At 30.9% G+C, this 18,980-nt stretch overlaps 1 protein-coding gene across 1 annotated transcript; it reads left to right on the forward strand.

The window, feature by feature from the left end:
* Positions 1-256: 256 nt before the first annotated feature.
* Positions 257-12,973, forward strand: LOC134709427 (uncharacterized). The gene is made up of 6 exons (XM_063569589.1): positions 257-285; positions 1,563-1,905; positions 4,499-4,684; positions 6,187-6,221; positions 7,497-7,839; positions 12,617-12,973. Exons 2-6 carry the CDS (start codon positions 1,578-1,580, stop codon positions 12,799-12,801), a joined length of 1,077 nt encoding a protein of 358 aa, XP_063425659.1. The 5' UTR covers positions 257-285; positions 1,563-1,577; the 3' UTR covers positions 12,802-12,973.
* The last annotated feature ends 6,007 nt before the right edge of the window (positions 12,974-18,980 follow it).

An 18,980-nucleotide genomic window follows, 5' to 3' on the forward strand; every position in this document is an offset into this window, starting at 1 on the left:
ATCATCCTTTTTTCTAATTTTAATTGGTTATATATGGAGATGGAAAGAAATAGTGAATTTACTCCAATTCATAGATTTTATTTTACGCCCTTCAGAACCAATAAGACGCAAAATTATCAAGTAACGGGTGAATGCCACAGAATAGGACATTTATGTATTTGAATAAATGATGTTTAATTTATAGATCCTTCACCAAATTATGACAAAAATATTAATGTATTATTATAAAAAAAAATATTTCTTTTCAAAGGTAGCTCCTGCACAAATACGACTGCTGTTCAGCAGGTAATATAATAAAATTTAAAAGATATAGAACTCATTTGAAAGAAAGATGACCATATATCAAAAGAAAAATACTTTTTCAACTTGTATCAATAGCAAATAGTTTTAAGTCAAACCAAACAAATGCATCTAAGCAGATTTTTACGAAACATAGGTTTGATATACTGAAGCAAATTGACCTGTTTCGAAACAATTAATATGTAAATTCTATATTAAGTTTACTACATTAACATAAAAACATCTTTCAATTTCTTAACAAATATTTATGTCTTTTATCTAAGATAATCAATAAGCATCTCATTCTGTAAATTTAAAAAGAAATGCAGAGAGTAGTTTCCATACATGCTACAGTTGTTAACATTCAGAAACAAGCTCACAATAAGCAATTTTAATTCCCTATATTTAGGAGTATGGACGATTTCCCTTGGCTTGATTTTATTACACTCACAATATCAAACTCATTGTCAATTCTTACTTGAAAATGAGTATAAGAACGTGTTTACTAAGGCAACAGTTATCAAATCTCAGAAGTCGATTAAAAGAATCATGTGAAACACTAAAGGAACGGCATGATCTCAAAAAGGAGAAAACCTGGGTGCGCATACAAGGTAGGCGTCCCCAGCTATATATACTACATCATCCGCAATTCGAATCTACACTAAGTCAAAATGTCAGAAACGGTAAAATTATAGAACAGACGACTAGACTGGTGTATATATAAAAACAACAGTTTATAGCTTAGGTTGAACAATGTTGACCTCCAATGTTATTTTTAAACAATATTAAGATAAATAATACTTGTATCTATGATGAGATTATTTGAAACCTGTTCATACATAAAATTTTGAAAAAAAAAACTCTAATTATTACACGATTTATCCTTTTCCTGATCTGTTGATTATTTTCATTTATTTAATATGTGGATCATTTGATCTCAGTCATGAAAAAGGCGATCCTGCCTGATGACGTCACAATGATGAGATCATTCAAAAAGAATGAGTTCGTCTCAAATCCATTAGAGAAACAGATTCCACCACAAAATCTGGTGCAATACGATAATTATCAATTCTCAACACTTAAATTTTAAATATGTAAAATGTTTGGCCAACATCGCGTTTTAAATGTGAAAATTTAACTATCTCCAGTAGATATATGTCGCATCACACTTGGTACAGTGGTATAACCTATATGTAACAGTAATGGAGAAAGACTATTTTGAAAACTGTTAAGTTCAAAGTAATATTGTAATGTTCTTGAAATTATTTTCATTCCTTTTACAGAAGAAAGAAGTCAATATGACAATACATTCTGATCAGGTTTTTGGTCTCCCTTCCACAAGAGCTTCAAATCTACATATTTGCTCTGGTTTTATTGGCAATCTAACGGGTGACTTACAAGTTCAAATACAGTTTGCAGGGAATAATACTTACCAAACAATCATTCCTAGCTATACAACCAGAGTAGATACAACAGAAAACTGCGAATTAAAAAGAGTTCTCAAGTTTTGGATTGGATTCACTGTCGCTATGAAAAATGCAACCATTAGATGTAGAGGAACAAATGGTCTTCATCCGAATGATTCACCTATCTTTTCTAAAAATGAAACTCTTTACCTGGTTTCCAGTAAGTAGAAGTTCATAGATTTTAGAATAGTATTTACATCTGATATGGAGAAGGCTATCATCAGATGTTCAGTAATTAATAAACACTTCCCAGATTCTCCAGCCTTTTATTCAAAAAATGAAACAGTTAAACTAATACCAGGTAAATATCACTTGTGTATGTAAATATGGACTTCAGTTGAACCCAATAAATCTTTATCCTTATTCTTACTAATAACTATTTTTATTTTACCGTTTATCAAAATAATATTGCGTTTTATATAAAGAAACGTATTGTTAAAGAGGCGGTAGCTGTCAAATTCGTGTTAACCGTTTTGACTCAAATTCCCAACTTTTGGTTTATAGCATACTTAAACGTATATACAAATTATGCAAAATCTAAAATAAACAATTAACAATGCAGTGGATCGATAAAATGTATTAGCATTTAGTGTGTATTCTAGTCCAGATGCAATATAATAAACTATTAAGGTGACCTCGAAGGACTACCGACAGTCATATAACACGATATAAACATAATCGTAGAGTAGAAATAAATAGAATTGCAGCTTGTTCATCTTGACTTTTCTGCGTTTGTTTGGTTTCATATCACAATATAAACTTTTAATTGTCCTAAATGTTATCAAAAGTCAAATTTTGACATTGAACAGTAGCATGTTATTCTTAGGCAGCTTGTGATTATCTACATTAAATATTTTGGAAGTGTTATTATTGATATCTATGTTTTGGGAATTTTCTTAGATGGCATGGTGTTTAAAATCGATTTCAGTAATCGTCCGTTATCTTGGATTGGTACTTGGTGTCGTTGTAACATAGTACCTCTTAGCCTCTTTAATGTTTTTGTCATTGATTTGAGTGCTCAATGCTCTTCATTTAAGTACTTGTTTGGCTTTAAAACTATTTTGATCTGAACTCACTGATGAGTATAGAGTATAGACGAAACTCGCGTCTGGCGTATTAAATTATAATCCTTGTACCTTTGATAACTATTCCATAACTCTTCTTTTTAAAAACAGAATTATCAAAAGTGCATTCACACAGGAGGACATTCTGATTAAAATAAGACAATTACATATGTTACTGATAGTTATCAAAGGTACCAGTATTATAATTTAGTACGCCAGACGCGTGTTTCGTCTACATAAGCCTCATCAGTGACGCTCATATCAAAATAGTTATAAACCAAACAAATACAAAGTTGAAGACACTGTTTGTTAAACTAAGTTACTTGAAATATACATGCAAATACATAATATCTAATTGGCTTCATTTATCGAGATAATTGTATTAGCTTCTAAAACGGAAATTTATTAACAGGTAGATCTTTTTTTCTGCATATTGATATTAAGTGTAAATTCACATTGCAATAAGACGTGTCACGGTACTTGTTTATCCCAAATTTATGTATTTGGTGTTGATGTTATGTTTGCTATTCTCGTGGGATTTTGTCTGATGCTTGGTCCGTTTCTATGTGTGTTACATTTCAGTGTTGTGTCGTTGTTCTCCTCTTATATTTAATGCGTTTCCCTCGGTTTTAGTTTGTTACCCCGATTTTGTTTTTTGTCCATGGATTTATGAGTTTTGAACAGCGGTATACTACTGTTGCCTTTATTTAAGGCTTTTTCAAGTCATTAATTTTCGGAAATTGAAACTTAGCATTATACAATCTTCATAAATATGCTTAATTCAATTTTGTTTTCATATCGATTTACTTTTCTGTAACTATTTACCATGTGTACATAAATTATAACTTTATTCATTTTCATTTTACATGGCAAATAAAAAGAAGTACTAATTACGAATAAAAAAAATGGGGCAACAAGCTGTGATGGCCTATCCTCTATATACTTTGTAAAACTGTGGTGTTTTATATCTTGATTGAATTTTCGGCTTTCCTTTAAAACCATTTCCGAGTAAAAACTGTATATATCTCATTATCGCTATTTTACGAAATTTTTCTTTTACCTTACTGCGTGATCATTTCTTTTCTCAGCGGACTTTAGTGATATTGAAAAAAAAAATATCGCTAGAAACTAAGAAGGGCACGTGGCGTTGTGAATGAGATGTCATAGAAATTGACAACGTCGTCATAGGTAAAATTATCATTGGTCATCTCAAATCGATTGCTTTTCTAACTTTTGCCGTACCGACTCAAGCGAGAGAATCAATCTCGTTGTGATGATCAACGATAATCTATAATTATACATGTTGAAAAGAAGATTAAGTTTATGATATATGCATGCATTGGTTCAAGAATTATCCATATTTTTCACTATGCAGACACTCATTCCATACGGCTTTAAATATCAATAGATTAACGCCATCAGTATTTGGTATGCTATTTGTTTAATCTTATTATGAAGCGATACAAACTACTGCGAATGCATATAAATAAAAGAAACCGAACAATACCGAATACGTTTTTGCAGGTGTTATTAAATGTCCGACTCTTACACAGTTTGAATTGTCGTTCTTTGAATAGATTATATTTACGTCCAATTATTCATCACGCAATGTAAGTGAAGAATTCACTATTTGATCAACTCATATGAAAAAGCTGTTTATGTATATTTACACCAGTAAACTCATTTCAGGTGATTCGTGTAAAGATAACACTGTATCCCAAAGCTACCGTGTACATCCTACAAACTGTCAGTATTATATTGAATGCCGGAATTACATAGAACCCTATGGTCGTGCATGTCAGTACGGCTATTGTTTTGGAATATACACAGTAGAAACATGCACTCCTTGCAATAGTGTTATATGTCTAGAAACAAGTAAGAAAGTGATCGCATAAAGAAAAAATATTTAAAATGTGGTGATAAATAAAAACACAATGCATTGTTTAGAAAATTTCAACTGAGTTTTAATTATCATTTGATAGCGCAGATATATGTTGGAAGTTCTTTTCAATGTTACATCAATTATTTCCGAAATGCAAAAACAAAAATTCAACGAAGAACAAATTACATTCAAATATCCAGAAGTTAAAAGACAATAGACACAGCAATATTTTTAAAGATTCAGACTAAAAATGTTGAAGGTTTTCAAATTTCAATTAAAGATAGATGTAAAAACAACTATCTAAATTCAATGTGTACAATTTCAATTTCAACTTTTTCTTTTTTAATATGCTTTATACTTATTTCGTTTTGAGCATCACTGAAAAAAAATTGTAGAAGTCGCATTAAGGTGGTACCTAACACTACAGGGAGATAACTCTGTAAAGTCAACTAAACGCTTTAATTACGTTGTGTTGTACAAGAAATATTAAGCTTCTCAATGATCAAAATTGGTGTTTGTCAAATTGCTATATAACCAGTGTAATTTTTCTGACAAAACGGTTGGTTCAAAAAAATTAAATTTGTATATTTTTGTTGAAGTGTCAAAGTTAATACTTTGACAAAATTTAATGAAATTTAAACGAGCCAAATTAATTTTAGTGAAAGTGTTGTGTACCACCGTAACTGCAGTATCAAAAATACCTTTCATTGTATTAGCTATATCAAACAGTAGAAGTCGTATAATAATCAATGAGATACTTATCCTATATGCAGAGACGAAATGATGTTGATGAGATAGACTATACATTGTATGCCATTGTTTGTCCTTGAACATTTGACAAACATTTTGCCATATAAGATACCGATTAGAAAGGTCCCTAAAAATTAAATATAAATGAGAAAGCGAACGACCTGATTTATTTAAAGCCAAATAATATTATACAAATATGGCATATTTTAACCAATGAAATATAGACCCTGACTTGGAACCGGTCCAAACAATGTTATGCTGTTAAACTTGTTAGCAAGTATTTATCCTTTGAAAGTTATTAAACAGCACAACATATGTACAAAGTTTATAAAAATCAGTTTAAAATGGCTTGAACAATTTAATCGGCTCTTAAAATACGAAAAACAACAAAAGACACAAAATACCTACACAATATTCAGCAGTTATTGAAAGCTAGTTTTGTGTTTTGTAAATTGATATTTTAATCTTTAGCTTGTTAATAAAAAGTCTTGTTGACATCATCCTTTTTTCTAATTTTAATTGGTTATATATGGAGATGGAAAGAAATAGTGAATTTACTCCAATTCATAGATTTTATTTTACGCCCTTCAGAACCAATAAGACGCAAAATTATCAAGTAACGGGTGAATGCCACAGAATAGGACATTAATGTATTTGAATAAATGATGTTTAATTTATAGATCCTCCACCAAATTATGACAAAAATATTAATGTATTACTATAAAAAAAAAAAATCTTTTCAAAGGTAGCTCCTGCACAAATACGACTGCTGTTCAGCAGGTAATGTAATAAAATTTAAAAGATATAGAACTCATTTGAAAGAAAGATGACCATATATCAAAAGAAAACACTTTTTCAACTTGTATCAATAGCAAATAGTTTTAAGTCAAACCAAACAAATGCATCTAAGCAGATTTTTACGAAACATAGGTTTGATATACTGAAGCAAATTGACCTGTTTCGAAACAATTAATATGTAAATTCTATATTAAGTTTACTACATTAACATAAAAACATCTTTCAATTTCTTAACAAATATTTATGTCTTTTATCTTAGATAATCAATAAGCATCTCATTCTGTAAATTTAAAAAGAAATGCAGAGAGTAGTTTCCATACATGCTACAGTTGTTAACATTCAGAAACAAGCTCACAATAAGCAATTTTAATTCACTATATTTAGGAGTATGACCGATTTCCCTTGGCTTGATTTTATTACACTCACAATATCAAACTCATTGTCAATTCTTACTTGAAAATGAGTATAAGAACGTGTTTACTAAGGCAACAGTTATCAAATCTCAGAAGTCGATTAAAAGAATCATGTGAAACACTAAAGGAACGGCATAAACTCACAAAGGAGAAAACCTGGGTGCGCATACAAGGTAGGCGTCCCCAGCTATATATACTACATCATCCGCAATTCGAATCTACACTAAGTCAAAATGTCAGAAACGGTAAAATTATAGAACAGACGACTAGACTGGTGTACATATAAAAACAACAGTTTATAGCTTAGGTTGAACAATGTTGACCTCCAATGTTATTTTTAAACAATATTAAGATAAATAGTACTTGTATCTATGATGAGATTATTTGAAACCTGTTCATACATCAAATTTTGAAAAAAAAACTCTAATTATTACACGATTTATCCTTTTCCTGATCTGTTGATTATTTTCATTTATTTAATATGTGGATCATTTTATCTCAGTCATGAAAAAGGCGATCCTGTCTGATGACGTCACAATGATGAGATCATTCGAAAAGGATGAGTTCGTCTCAAATCCATTAGAGAAACAGATTCCACCACAAAATCTGGTGCAATACGATAATTATCCATTCTCAACACTTAAATTTTAAATATGTAAAATGTTTGGCCAACCTCGCGTTTTAAATGTGAAAATTTAACTATCTCCAGTAGATAAATGTCGCATCACACTTGGTACAGTGGTATAACCTATATGTAACAGTAATGGAGAAAGACTATTTTGAAAACTGTTAAGTTCAAAGTAATATTGTAATGTTCTTGAAATTATTTTCATTCCTTTTACAGAAGAAAGAAGTCAATATGACAATACATTCTGATCAGGTTTTTGGTCTCCCTTCCACAAGAGCTTCAAATCTACATATTTGCTCTGGTTTTATTGGCAATCTAACGGGTGACTTACAAGTTCAAATACAGTTTGCAGGGAATAATACTTACCAAACAATCATTCCTAGCTATACAACCAGAGTAGATACAACAGAAAACTGCGAATTAAAAAGAGTTCTCAAGTTTTGGATTGGATTCACTGTCGCTATGAAAAATGCAACCATTAGATGTAGAGGAACAAATGGTCTTCATCCGAATGATTCACCTATCTTTTCTAAAAATGAAACTCTTTACCTGGTTTCCAGTAAGTAGAAGTTCATAGATAATTAAAAACCAATTGTTCAGAGAACTATTGATGGTCTTTCCACCAGTAAGGATTTTTTTATATGAAAATATTAAAATTTGGTTTCAAATGTCAGTTGTAGTGTCAAATTACAACTTGTTGAACGCTGATTCCCAAAATGTATGGTTTCTGTGGAAAAAATTATAGATAAGGGAGATAATTGTTTACTTGCGGTTCAAATGATGTTATGTCCGGTATAGTTTGATAGTTTAATTGACACTGATTCCAAAAATATATGGTTCTACATACTTTTACATTAATTTTTAACAAAAAGTTGCTACTTCCGGGAAACAAAAGGTCACTTCCGGTTGGCTTTTACAAGTTCACATTGCTTGCAACCTATTGCGAAAAGTCCCATGTCTTTATAATGTATACATATGAGGTAAAAGCAAAGGTCAAAATCTAGAACGTGAATTTTGTCTTTGACCTTGAGCTCAATTTCAAGGTCAACAACCAAGGACCTATAATCAAAAGACCCCAGTCCTCTAATTAATATTGTTAAGTAGTTATATTACCATACAACAAATATAAGATATAAAAGGGGGGGGAGTAAAAAAAAAATGTTTACGAACCCTTTTAACTAAAATTTACGTGTTACGCCTTATCGCAACTAATAATTGTCTGCAAATATTTTGTTGATATCTTATAGGATTTCTGAAAAAAAGAGATCACAAGCCAAAATCATATTTTTGAACATGACCTTGACCTTTGAACTTGACCTCATTTTCATTTTTTTGGACCAAGGACCTCAAATCAAAAGACCCTAGTCCTCTATCACTTATGGTTTTCCAGTTACAAATTAATTTCATTTATTTCAATATAAAAGGGGAAATAACTCTCATATGGAGTCTTCGTAAAGCTTCGGTGAAAATAAAACGTAACATCCTCAAGACATAACGAGCAATTTGGAAAAATAAAATTGTCGCTTTCTTTTACGGTTGCGGAGGAGATCTGATAACAAGAAAAACAGTGTTTGGGGAGATAACTCTTACAAAGAAAAGTGCTCGGTTAAACAGGGTCAGTTCCAAAAGCGTATAGACTGTATGATATAATATACAAAAAAAATTAGCGACATCTTTTGAAACATTTTTACACCGCAAGAAAAAAATAGGCGGAAGAATAAAAAAAAATTAAAAAAAAATTGTTCAAAGAACAATTGAAGGTTTTTCCACCAATAAGGATCTATTTTGATATCAAAATATTAAAATTCAGTTCAAAATGTCATTTCCTATGGCTTTATGATGTATAAATGTGAATTTCAAGCAACGGTCAAAATATAGAACGTCCAATTAACCTATGACCTTGACCTTTATTTCAAGGTCATAAACCAAGAATCACAAATCAAAAGACCCTAGGTCTGTATTATGTATGGTTCATGGGTACTATCACTTTACGCATAATTCTAAATATAAGAGGGGCAAAAACTCCCATTCATTGTATACGCACCCTTCCAGTCAAAATTTATAAGTAACGACATGTTGCAACTTACAATTTTGTAAAAATAATTTGTCGAAATCTTATAAATTTAATGAAAAAGAGTGAAACTAAGCCAAAATCAAAATTTAGAATTTGACCTTGACCTAATTTTAATTTTTTTGGACCAAAGACCTCAAATCAAAAGACCCTAAGCCTTTACTTTATAATGATAATAAGTTATATTACCATACAACTAATATAAGATATAAAAGAGGGAAAAGTCGCATCAAATGTTTACGTACCCTTTTAACTAAAATTTACATGTTACGCCATGTCGTAACACACATTTTGTGAAAATATTTTGTCGATATCTTATAGGATTTCTGAAAACAAGAGATCACAAGCTAAAATCATATTTTTGAACATGACCTTGACCTTTGACCTTGACCTCATTTTCATTATTTTGGACCAAGGACCTCAAATCAAAAGACCCTAGGCCTCTATCACTTATGGTTTTCCAGTTACAAATTTATTTCACTTATTTCAATACAAAAGGAAAAATTACTCTCATATGGGGTCTTCGTAAAACTTCGGTCAAAATAAAAGGTAACATCCTGAGGATATAACGAGCAATTTGGAAAAATAAATTTGTCACTTTCTTTTACGGTTGGGGAGGAGATTTGATAACAAGAAAAACAGTGTTTGGGGAGATAACTCTTACAAAGAAAAGTGTTCGGTTAAACAGAGTGAGTTTCAAAAGCGTATAGACTGTATAGTATAATATAACAAAAAACTAAGCTACATCTTTTGAAACATTTTTACACCGCAAGAAAAAAAATTAGGCAGAAGAAAAAAAAATAATCAGAACAAATTCAATAGGTCTTTCCACACGGAAAGGTGGAAAGACCTAATAATAATCAGAAGAAATCCAATAGGTCTATCCACAGAAAAGTGGAAAGACCTAATTAAAAACCAATTGTTCAAAGAACCATTGATGGTCTTTCCACCAATAAGGATTTTTTTGTATGTAAATAATAAAATTTGGTTTCAAATATCAGTTGTAGCGTCAAATGACAGCTTGTTGAACGCTGATTCCAAAAATGTATGGTTTCTATTGGAATAAATGTAGATAAGGGAGATAATTGTTTACTTGCGGTTCAACTGATGTTATTTCCGTTATAGTTTGATAGTTCAATTGACACTGATTCCAAAAAATATATGGTTCTACATACTTTTACATTAATTTAGAACACAAAAAGCTACTTCCGGGAAACAAAAAGTCACTTCCGGTTCCGGTAACAAGTTCACATTGCTTGCTACCTAACCTATTGCAAAAAGTCCCATGTCTTTATCATGTATACATATGAGGTAAAAGCAAAGGTCAAAATCTAGAACGTGAATTTTTTCTATGACCTTGAGCTCAATTTCAAGGTCAACTACCAAGGACCTAAATACAAAAGACCCCAGGCCTGTACTTTATATTGTTAATGAATTATATTACCATACAACTAATACAAAATATAAAAGTGGGGAAAAGTCGCATCAAATGTTTACGTACCCTTTTAGCTAAATTTTACGTGCTCCGCCATGTCGCAACACACATTGTGTGAAAATATTTTGTCGATATCTTGTATGATTTCTGAATACAAGAGATAACAAGCCAAAAATCATATTTTTGAACATGACCTTGACCTTTGACCTTGACCTAATTTTCATTTTTTGGGACTAAGGACCTCAAATCAAATGACCCTAGGCCTCTATCACTTATGGTTTTCCAGTAACAGATTTATTTCATTTATTTCATTACAAAAGGGGGAATAACTCTCATATGGAGTCTTCGTAAAGCTTCCGTGAAAATAAAAAGTAACATCCTGAGGATATAACGAGCAATTTGGAAAAATAAATTTGTCGCTTTCTTTTACGGTTGCGGAGGAGATATGATAACAAGAAAAACAGTGTGTGGGGAGATAACTCTTACAAAGAAAAGTGTTCATTTAAACAGGATCAGTTTCAAAAGCGTATAGACTGTGTGATATCATATACAAAAAAAACTAAACATCTTTTGAAACATTTTTACACCGCAAGAAAAAAATTAGGGGGAAGAAGAAAAAAAAATAATAATCAGAACAAATTCAATAGGTCTTTCCACAAGAAAGATGGAAAGACCTAATAATCAGAACAAATTCAATAGGTCTTTCCACAAGAAAGGTGGAAAGACCTAATCATTTGTATATTGCATCAAAATTAAAATAAAACAAGCGAAGACGGCCGTTTCGCTTAAACCGATAAGGCCTTTCCGAAACTTTTGAATGAATAAAAGTAAAAATAGCGTTGCTTTTTTTACGGGGGGCATGGTGGTCGATGGATTTTTTTCATCAACATCCTTGCCCTGACTAACGAAAACACCATGCCTAAGACAAAACGAAAATAAATAATCTGCCCCAATTACTGAAGAACATATTCCCATACCATCCCGTCTCATTGATATGCTCCCAACAAAGGAGAACAGAAACTACAGAATTATATTCTTTCAATATACCCGAGAGAACACTTTTGTCTGCGTAGCGGTTTGTTATATGCGGGTTTTAGAATTTAGAATAAATAATGATAATAATAAAATATCTCATTAATCGATAGAAAATCGTTTAACAAGAACATGTTTATCTTTTCTGCCATCAAAACTAATTATACTTAATTTGAATAAGCACACATGCATTAAATGAAAGAAATACATATAAATAGTACTTAGGATTCAGTTATCTTCATTCTGTAAAGTTAAACAATCATTGAACTATGTGAGTTTGATTATACTTTTCGGGTTTTTTTTCATCATTAATAAAAGAGGGTCGAAAGAAACCAGAAAGATACAAACTCATAAATCTAAAATATACTGACAACGCCATGGCTAAAAATGAAAAAGACAAACAGACAAACAATAGTACACATGACACAACATAGAAAACTAAAGAATAAACAACACGAACCCTACCAAAAACTAGGGGTGATCTCGGGTGCTCCGGAAGGGTAAGCAGATCCTGCTCTACTTGTGGCACTTGTCGTGTTGCTTATGTGGTAACAAATCCGGTAATTGGTCTTATTCGGTAGGTCACATTTATGAAAGGGAAGGGGATTGCATTTACGACGTAAGAAACATATCCGATATCATTTGTGAAACGGATATGCCATAACGGTCAACCAACTCGTGATAAATGTACATAAGTATCTTGTACTAGTTATTCTTTCAAGTTGTAGAACTTTGTCTACTTACAGTTTATATATATTTTCCTCATGTTCTTATGATATTGTTAAACTTTCATTTCAGGTGACTTTTGTAACCAGAATTTTAACAGCACCAAAACCAACAAATATCATCATCCAACAACCTGTCAAAGATTTATTTCTTGTGTAGGGAATGCACCTCACGTCCATACATGCTCGAGTGGCCTTTGCTTTAGTTTAGAAAAGGATCGTTGTGAGTATTGCGAAGAGGTAAAAACATGTCCGTAATACAACCGAAAACTAAATCGTATTTGATTATTCACGGATATGTTTACATAGACAAGCCTCAAAATATAACCGTGTTTCTTGTAGTTAATCCCACATTGTTTTCAAAAATTATATTGCACTAGAAGTTTGAATATATATATTTGTGTTAACAATACATTCAATAAAAAGATGAACGATGGTGGTTTAAGTGTTAATATACGAGTTTTAATGTATATAATTGATGATAATATGTATTAATTAAACCATACTTATGCTTAAAAATTACAAAAGGCTGATGTTCTGTCGTTATTTGTGAAAATGCCGGCTATTCATTTTAATTTAATTTTACTTTCAAAACTGAGGATTTTATTTACACATTTTTTTAAGCCAATGTGTACAAATAGTAGAAATTTTCCTTAAATAACATGTCTTTAACAATACCAAATATTAACATATGTTTTGGAGAACCTGCAATGATACGGTTCCACACATAAAAATTTAAAAACATCTGTTAATTTGTGCTTGTATTGTTAACTGCTAATTTTGTCGAGTCATAATCAAATCAACTTGATCAAATCAATGTATCACAAAATATCATTTGTTTTATCATGTCCCTGTCAATCATATAAACTTTTATTTTAAGAAAACTGGAAATGTCAAAATAGACTTAGAATAATTCAGCCACTGTATGTATGCCATATAAAAAAGGACGATTTAGTATAATTTCGATACAAATGTCCAAAAAGGTTTTTTTTTTAAATCAATTTAATGGTTGTAGCATAAAATGAAATATTAAAAAGATTATACTTTTTCTTTTTATTGTGTAGACTGTAAAAGCGTTGATCATGAACTTTATTCACACAAAATGGTAAATGTTTTTACACCCTCATATTAAAACAAAACAGCATCCAATTCTTGAATTAAAAAAGCCCATTGCTCATTGACATATTTTATCATTACGAGCACATTATCAGGAGACAATTTTGTTTTGCGAATTTCCACGACTTTTGCAATAAACTGACAACGTTGCAGTACACCACGCAAGGGACATACATCTGGGAAAAAAAAATGTAAACAGCACGTTGTAAATTTTATGCACACAAAGCGCTATTCCGGGTTTTCCTTCATCAGGAATGCTCGAAGCCGAATCTTTGAAATTAAGAATGTATAATTAACTTAACGTACAATATTAGAAAAGTTTGTTATAAATCATGTCAGCACACTAGTTTTTACTACTGGGACCGATATCCACCTGCAGAGGTATCGGTAAAACTATTTGGGGAAAAGTTAACGACAAATTTATTTAATTTGTATGCCAAATCAAAATCCATTCTCATACACTTATTTATAAATATTTTTTTACTTGCTAAGTTAAATCAAAATGGATGCTGGATGTGTACTGATTGATGATTTAGTCTTAAATTGAGGTTTTACTAAATTAGTTGTTTATGACTTTTAACTATCTATCAGTAACTGCGAGTACTCTTAGATCTGTACTCAGGGTCTTTTTGTTTGTTTTGATGTACAAGTACCTGTCCACGTTCCCTATGTTATTATTTTAGATTTTTCTGTACATGTATCCATCAGATGATTAAATACGTTTTTAACTGGTTTTTATATTTTTTTGTGTTGTACTCTTACTCTTACTCTTGTCCCAAGTAAGGGTATGGAGCCTTATAACTATTTCAACCCCGCCAACATCTGTATGGGGTTGTCGTTTGTTGCTGTATTACATATTTTGTTTTCGTTCATTCTTTTTGTTACATTGATAAGGCCGTTGTTTTTCTCGTTTGAATCGTTTTACATTAGTTATTTCTGAGGCTTTTATAACTGACTTAGAGGTATGGACTTTGCTTGAAATTGACGACCGTTTGGTGATCTATAGTTGTACATTCTGTGTCATGTTGATCTCTTGTGGAGAGTTGTTTTATTTCGAACATAGCACATCTTCCTTTTATAAAGATATAACGTTCTCTGGTACAATGTAGACGATTCAATTAACACAGAATGTGGACATACCACCATCTAAAAGTTTCAAATTGCCAGCATTCTCTCGTACGACAAAATTACCCGCCGTTTTTTTATCCAATTATACTGAGAGGTTCGCATAATGCTAGTAACTTTACTGTACACTGCGTATGTGCTGTACAAATAATGCCGTGTGTGCAAGAAACAATTTGTAAACATAACACTATAGTTTTATTCCAAGGTTTTTCCGTATTACTCCTCCACTTGCTCTCGAATTCTCTGACTGACAATTGCATATTTCTTTTATGATAATATCTTGTTATTTATTCTTGCATGGATAGATATTCACTTCGCGTACATGGAGCGTAAAACGAAAGAAAGATGATCCGAAAACTGCATTAATTTGATTGGCTTATCCAATATCACGAAACGATATCACGACATTTCTATGTCTACTTGTTAGATCATTGGTGACTTTCAAAGGGTATGAAGATGTACATTTCGTCTATGGCTACGGGTATAAGTGATTTCTTCTAAAGTTGCAAAATACTCACACTTATGTAGAAGTTTATTACATTCTGAATCGTACAAAAAGTATAGAAATCACTGATGTTAAAGTATGACCCCGGCACATAACAAATAACGTCATACTGGTATGTGCAAATTACTAGATCATTAATCAATAATTCGAGAAATTTTGAATTTAAGACAATGAGAGTGTTGCCGATCATGATAACAGAAATTTGTGAGAATTGAATATCGATTGCTATCATTTCTCTATATTTGATCATGTTGATTTGCCCTTTCCTGTATGACGTCATATGTCTTTTTCCTTGTTTCAAACGTTAAATTCGATATTTTAAGACTTTTTGCACTCTTTAGAATTCAAGACAATTTGACAAAAAGAAGGTTGTCAGGTGAAATGAGTGAGTGTTTTCTATTTTATTGAAGAAATGATATATATCCATTGCCATGTAAATGTACAGCGTCTTCACCTTTGAAAATCAGCATTGACCTAACAAGTAAATAATAGAAATGCCGTAATATCATCATTTGACACTGGATAAGGCAATCAATTTTTCGTATCACACTTCGTTCAGTGTGATACGATAAATATTTATTCATGCAAGTAAAAGAAAACAAGCCACAACCATAAGTGAACACAATTTAAATAACTCGAGTTGATATCAAACTATATTTAATCCTCACTTTAACCTTGACAATTGCAAATTATAGCTATAGATTAATTATCATTAGAACATACTCACCCCTTCTCGTCCAATGAAAAGTCAGATGTTTGCCCTCTAATTTTCATAATACATGGTTTTCCATGCACTATGAAATGCTATACATGAATGACTTTTCATTGTCAGTTAATTATGAAAGTGAACTCTTATAGCTTCACTAATGAAGTGTACAATCCCCCAAGGCATTTTCCTTGGGAAAATAGCCTACTGATTAAAGGTGAAAGAGCAAAGATTAAAATAAAAACATTTTAAAGTTTGAAAAATTTCATGCATTTTCTAATAATAAATATATACAATACACAAAACAAATTGGTAAGGATACATAAAATTATATTTATTTAATTTATATACGGTAATCTTACATTTGAGGGAATTATTTTCTTTTTCTTTCCAAAACACACAATGCCAAACTGCTGATATATAATATAAAGCGGAGTACCACAATACGTTTAAATTTATCAATAAAAGTGAGCATTTAATGTTGAATGGTCTGAATTCAAATATTCTTACAGAGAGCTTTATATTTATAAAAAAAAATCAAATTTCAAAAAGGGGATTTCTATTATATTGTGTTGCTTTTTGAAATTAAAAAATATTTAAAGATATATATAGTATTAAATTTTACCTGAAGCAGAAGAAAAACAATTTATCCTTCACAAACTATGTCAGTGCCTTTTCATTTCATTCATTGAAATGATCATTACCTATGTTATTTAGGTTTGAATATATTACAATGGGAAAGGACATTTTTGTAAGGTCACTCGAAAGTGTGAATATGTTCTAAATTGGTCAGACAATACTTGGTCATGTTTAATGAAGATTTAAGCCCTCGGCTTCGCCTTGGGCTAAAATCTTCATAAAACATGACCAAGTATTGTCTAACCTATAATTAGTATCATCAAATAGATTGAGGATTGAAAATTGAGAATGAATAAGGGAAGACATACAAATTAAATGCAAATATTCAGAGCTTGTCCAAAATGACAGTAGCGGTGCAATATCGTATACGTTAAGGTTTTAACTAAACCGATACCGATCGATTGTACAGTGTGAACGCTTTTGCTATATAATTGCCATTATATAAATACATTGTCTTGCTTTTTATGGAATAAAACAATTACTGTCTTTTGTTTCGGTACATATGAGTTTTAATAGATTTCTAACATAAAAACTGCTTTTCTCTTCGATCGTTAATAGAGACATATATGCCTCAGTGAATATATTTTTTTTTTTTTTCAAAAGTCAATAAAACCAAATATTAACTTCATCAAAAGATATGGGTATGATATTTTAATTAATGCACTATAAACATTATTAGTATAATAACAGTATACGAGAACAAAGATTCACAAGATATTTGGTTTCAATGTGAATTTTATATTTAGAAATATGTAACATATAGTATAAATGTCGGTCAAACTACTGTCAAAGATTGCACTTAAGAAAGAAACATATCAATGTACTTCAATAAATAGAAAGAGTATTTAAAATTTCATGCCAGGTCAAATATCTATTGTTTTAAATAATTTGTAAAAATCGTGTCAACATAGTGTTTCACCATTGTTTTTAGTTGTTCAATTATAAACAGTTTCTATTCAAAAACCGTATAGTATTTCTTCTTTGATTTGGTTGATGATATTTATAAATAATTATGCTTTAATAATGAAGGCTAAAAAAAAAAGAAAAAAAGAGATATACATGAAAATTTAAATTTTTTAAAAACAAGGATAATGATGACCATTAATCATGTTCGTTTGTAGTCATAAACAACCTTTCTCCTATTCCTAGATGTAAAAGCAAGGGTCGGTATTAGTCAAAAGTTCAAACAAATGTTCAACCATTCCTTGCAATTAAGAATGTAAACTTGTAATTCATGCAGCCCAATGATTATAACACATACTTTTATTCTTATAAATACACTCTAAAACACTTCTTATTAGAATGTTCGTGTAACTCAAGAATATATTCTGAAAGGATGCAACTTTAGATTAGGTGTTTACTTGACATACGCCTTTCGTCAGGTGTCAAAAACAGTTTATTCTGCAGATATACCAGAGTTTGTTTGTTCTTTTTTATCAATATTTTCAAGTATTCATTGTTTCTGTTTCTATATAAGTGGGATTGTTGGTGTATTTTTATTTATTTTGGGGGGAGGGGATTTATGATCAAATTCAGGTTTCCAGTTGGTTGTTGATAACTCATGATTTTTTTCTGTTTTCTATGCGTTGTCTGTTCTTTAACGTATCGTCCCACCTTTTTCCCATGTATAGTATGTCCAATATTGTTATCAAATTTGTGTTAAATATCAATCCTATAATATGTTTACGTACGAAAAAGGGTGTGGTAATTTGTAGAGAGGATTGAATCAATCAGATTTCAATATAAGTTAAGTAGCATCGTGATGTATTTTTTACTTTCATACACGTAAGTCGAACATCTTATTTTTTAAAATGAAATTGACGAACAACTGGATTTTACTGTTAATGTTCGTTAAAGTGTATTTCACAGTATTAGATTTTAAAATATATCTACGTCTACTGTATCTCAAGTAGGTTTTTTCATTCTGTTTAGATAATGTAAGAATAGTTGAAGTATTTATCGGTCAGTTTTATTTCATCTTTGACATATATTCTAGTTTGATAAAAATTACAAATTGATGTTTACATACTTTTTGTTGATATTTAAATTTTTCATGTTTTTTACTATCATTATCAAACTTTCTTTCGTATCCATTAAGGTTCGCCAATTGGTAAAACAATTTTTCATCTCAATCCTGATCAAGTTGCTGACCCGGAAGTTAACAGAAATTTGTTGTCGCATAATTGTGAAGCATACGTTGGTTATCCGGCAGGAGACCTAAGCATTGAAATTGTGAAGTCAGGAGAGGCTGAGTTCAGAAAATTAGACGTTTTAATCGTGAACACAGAGGACAACAATACATCATGCGAAATGCATAGAAAAATAGATTTAAGAATAATATTTACA

Source organism: Mytilus trossulus, chromosome 3 (assembly GCF_036588685.1).
Source record: "Mytilus trossulus isolate FHL-02 chromosome 3, PNRI_Mtr1.1.1.hap1, whole genome shotgun sequence".
NCBI lineage: Eukaryota > Metazoa > Mollusca > Bivalvia > Mytilida > Mytilidae > Mytilus > Mytilus trossulus.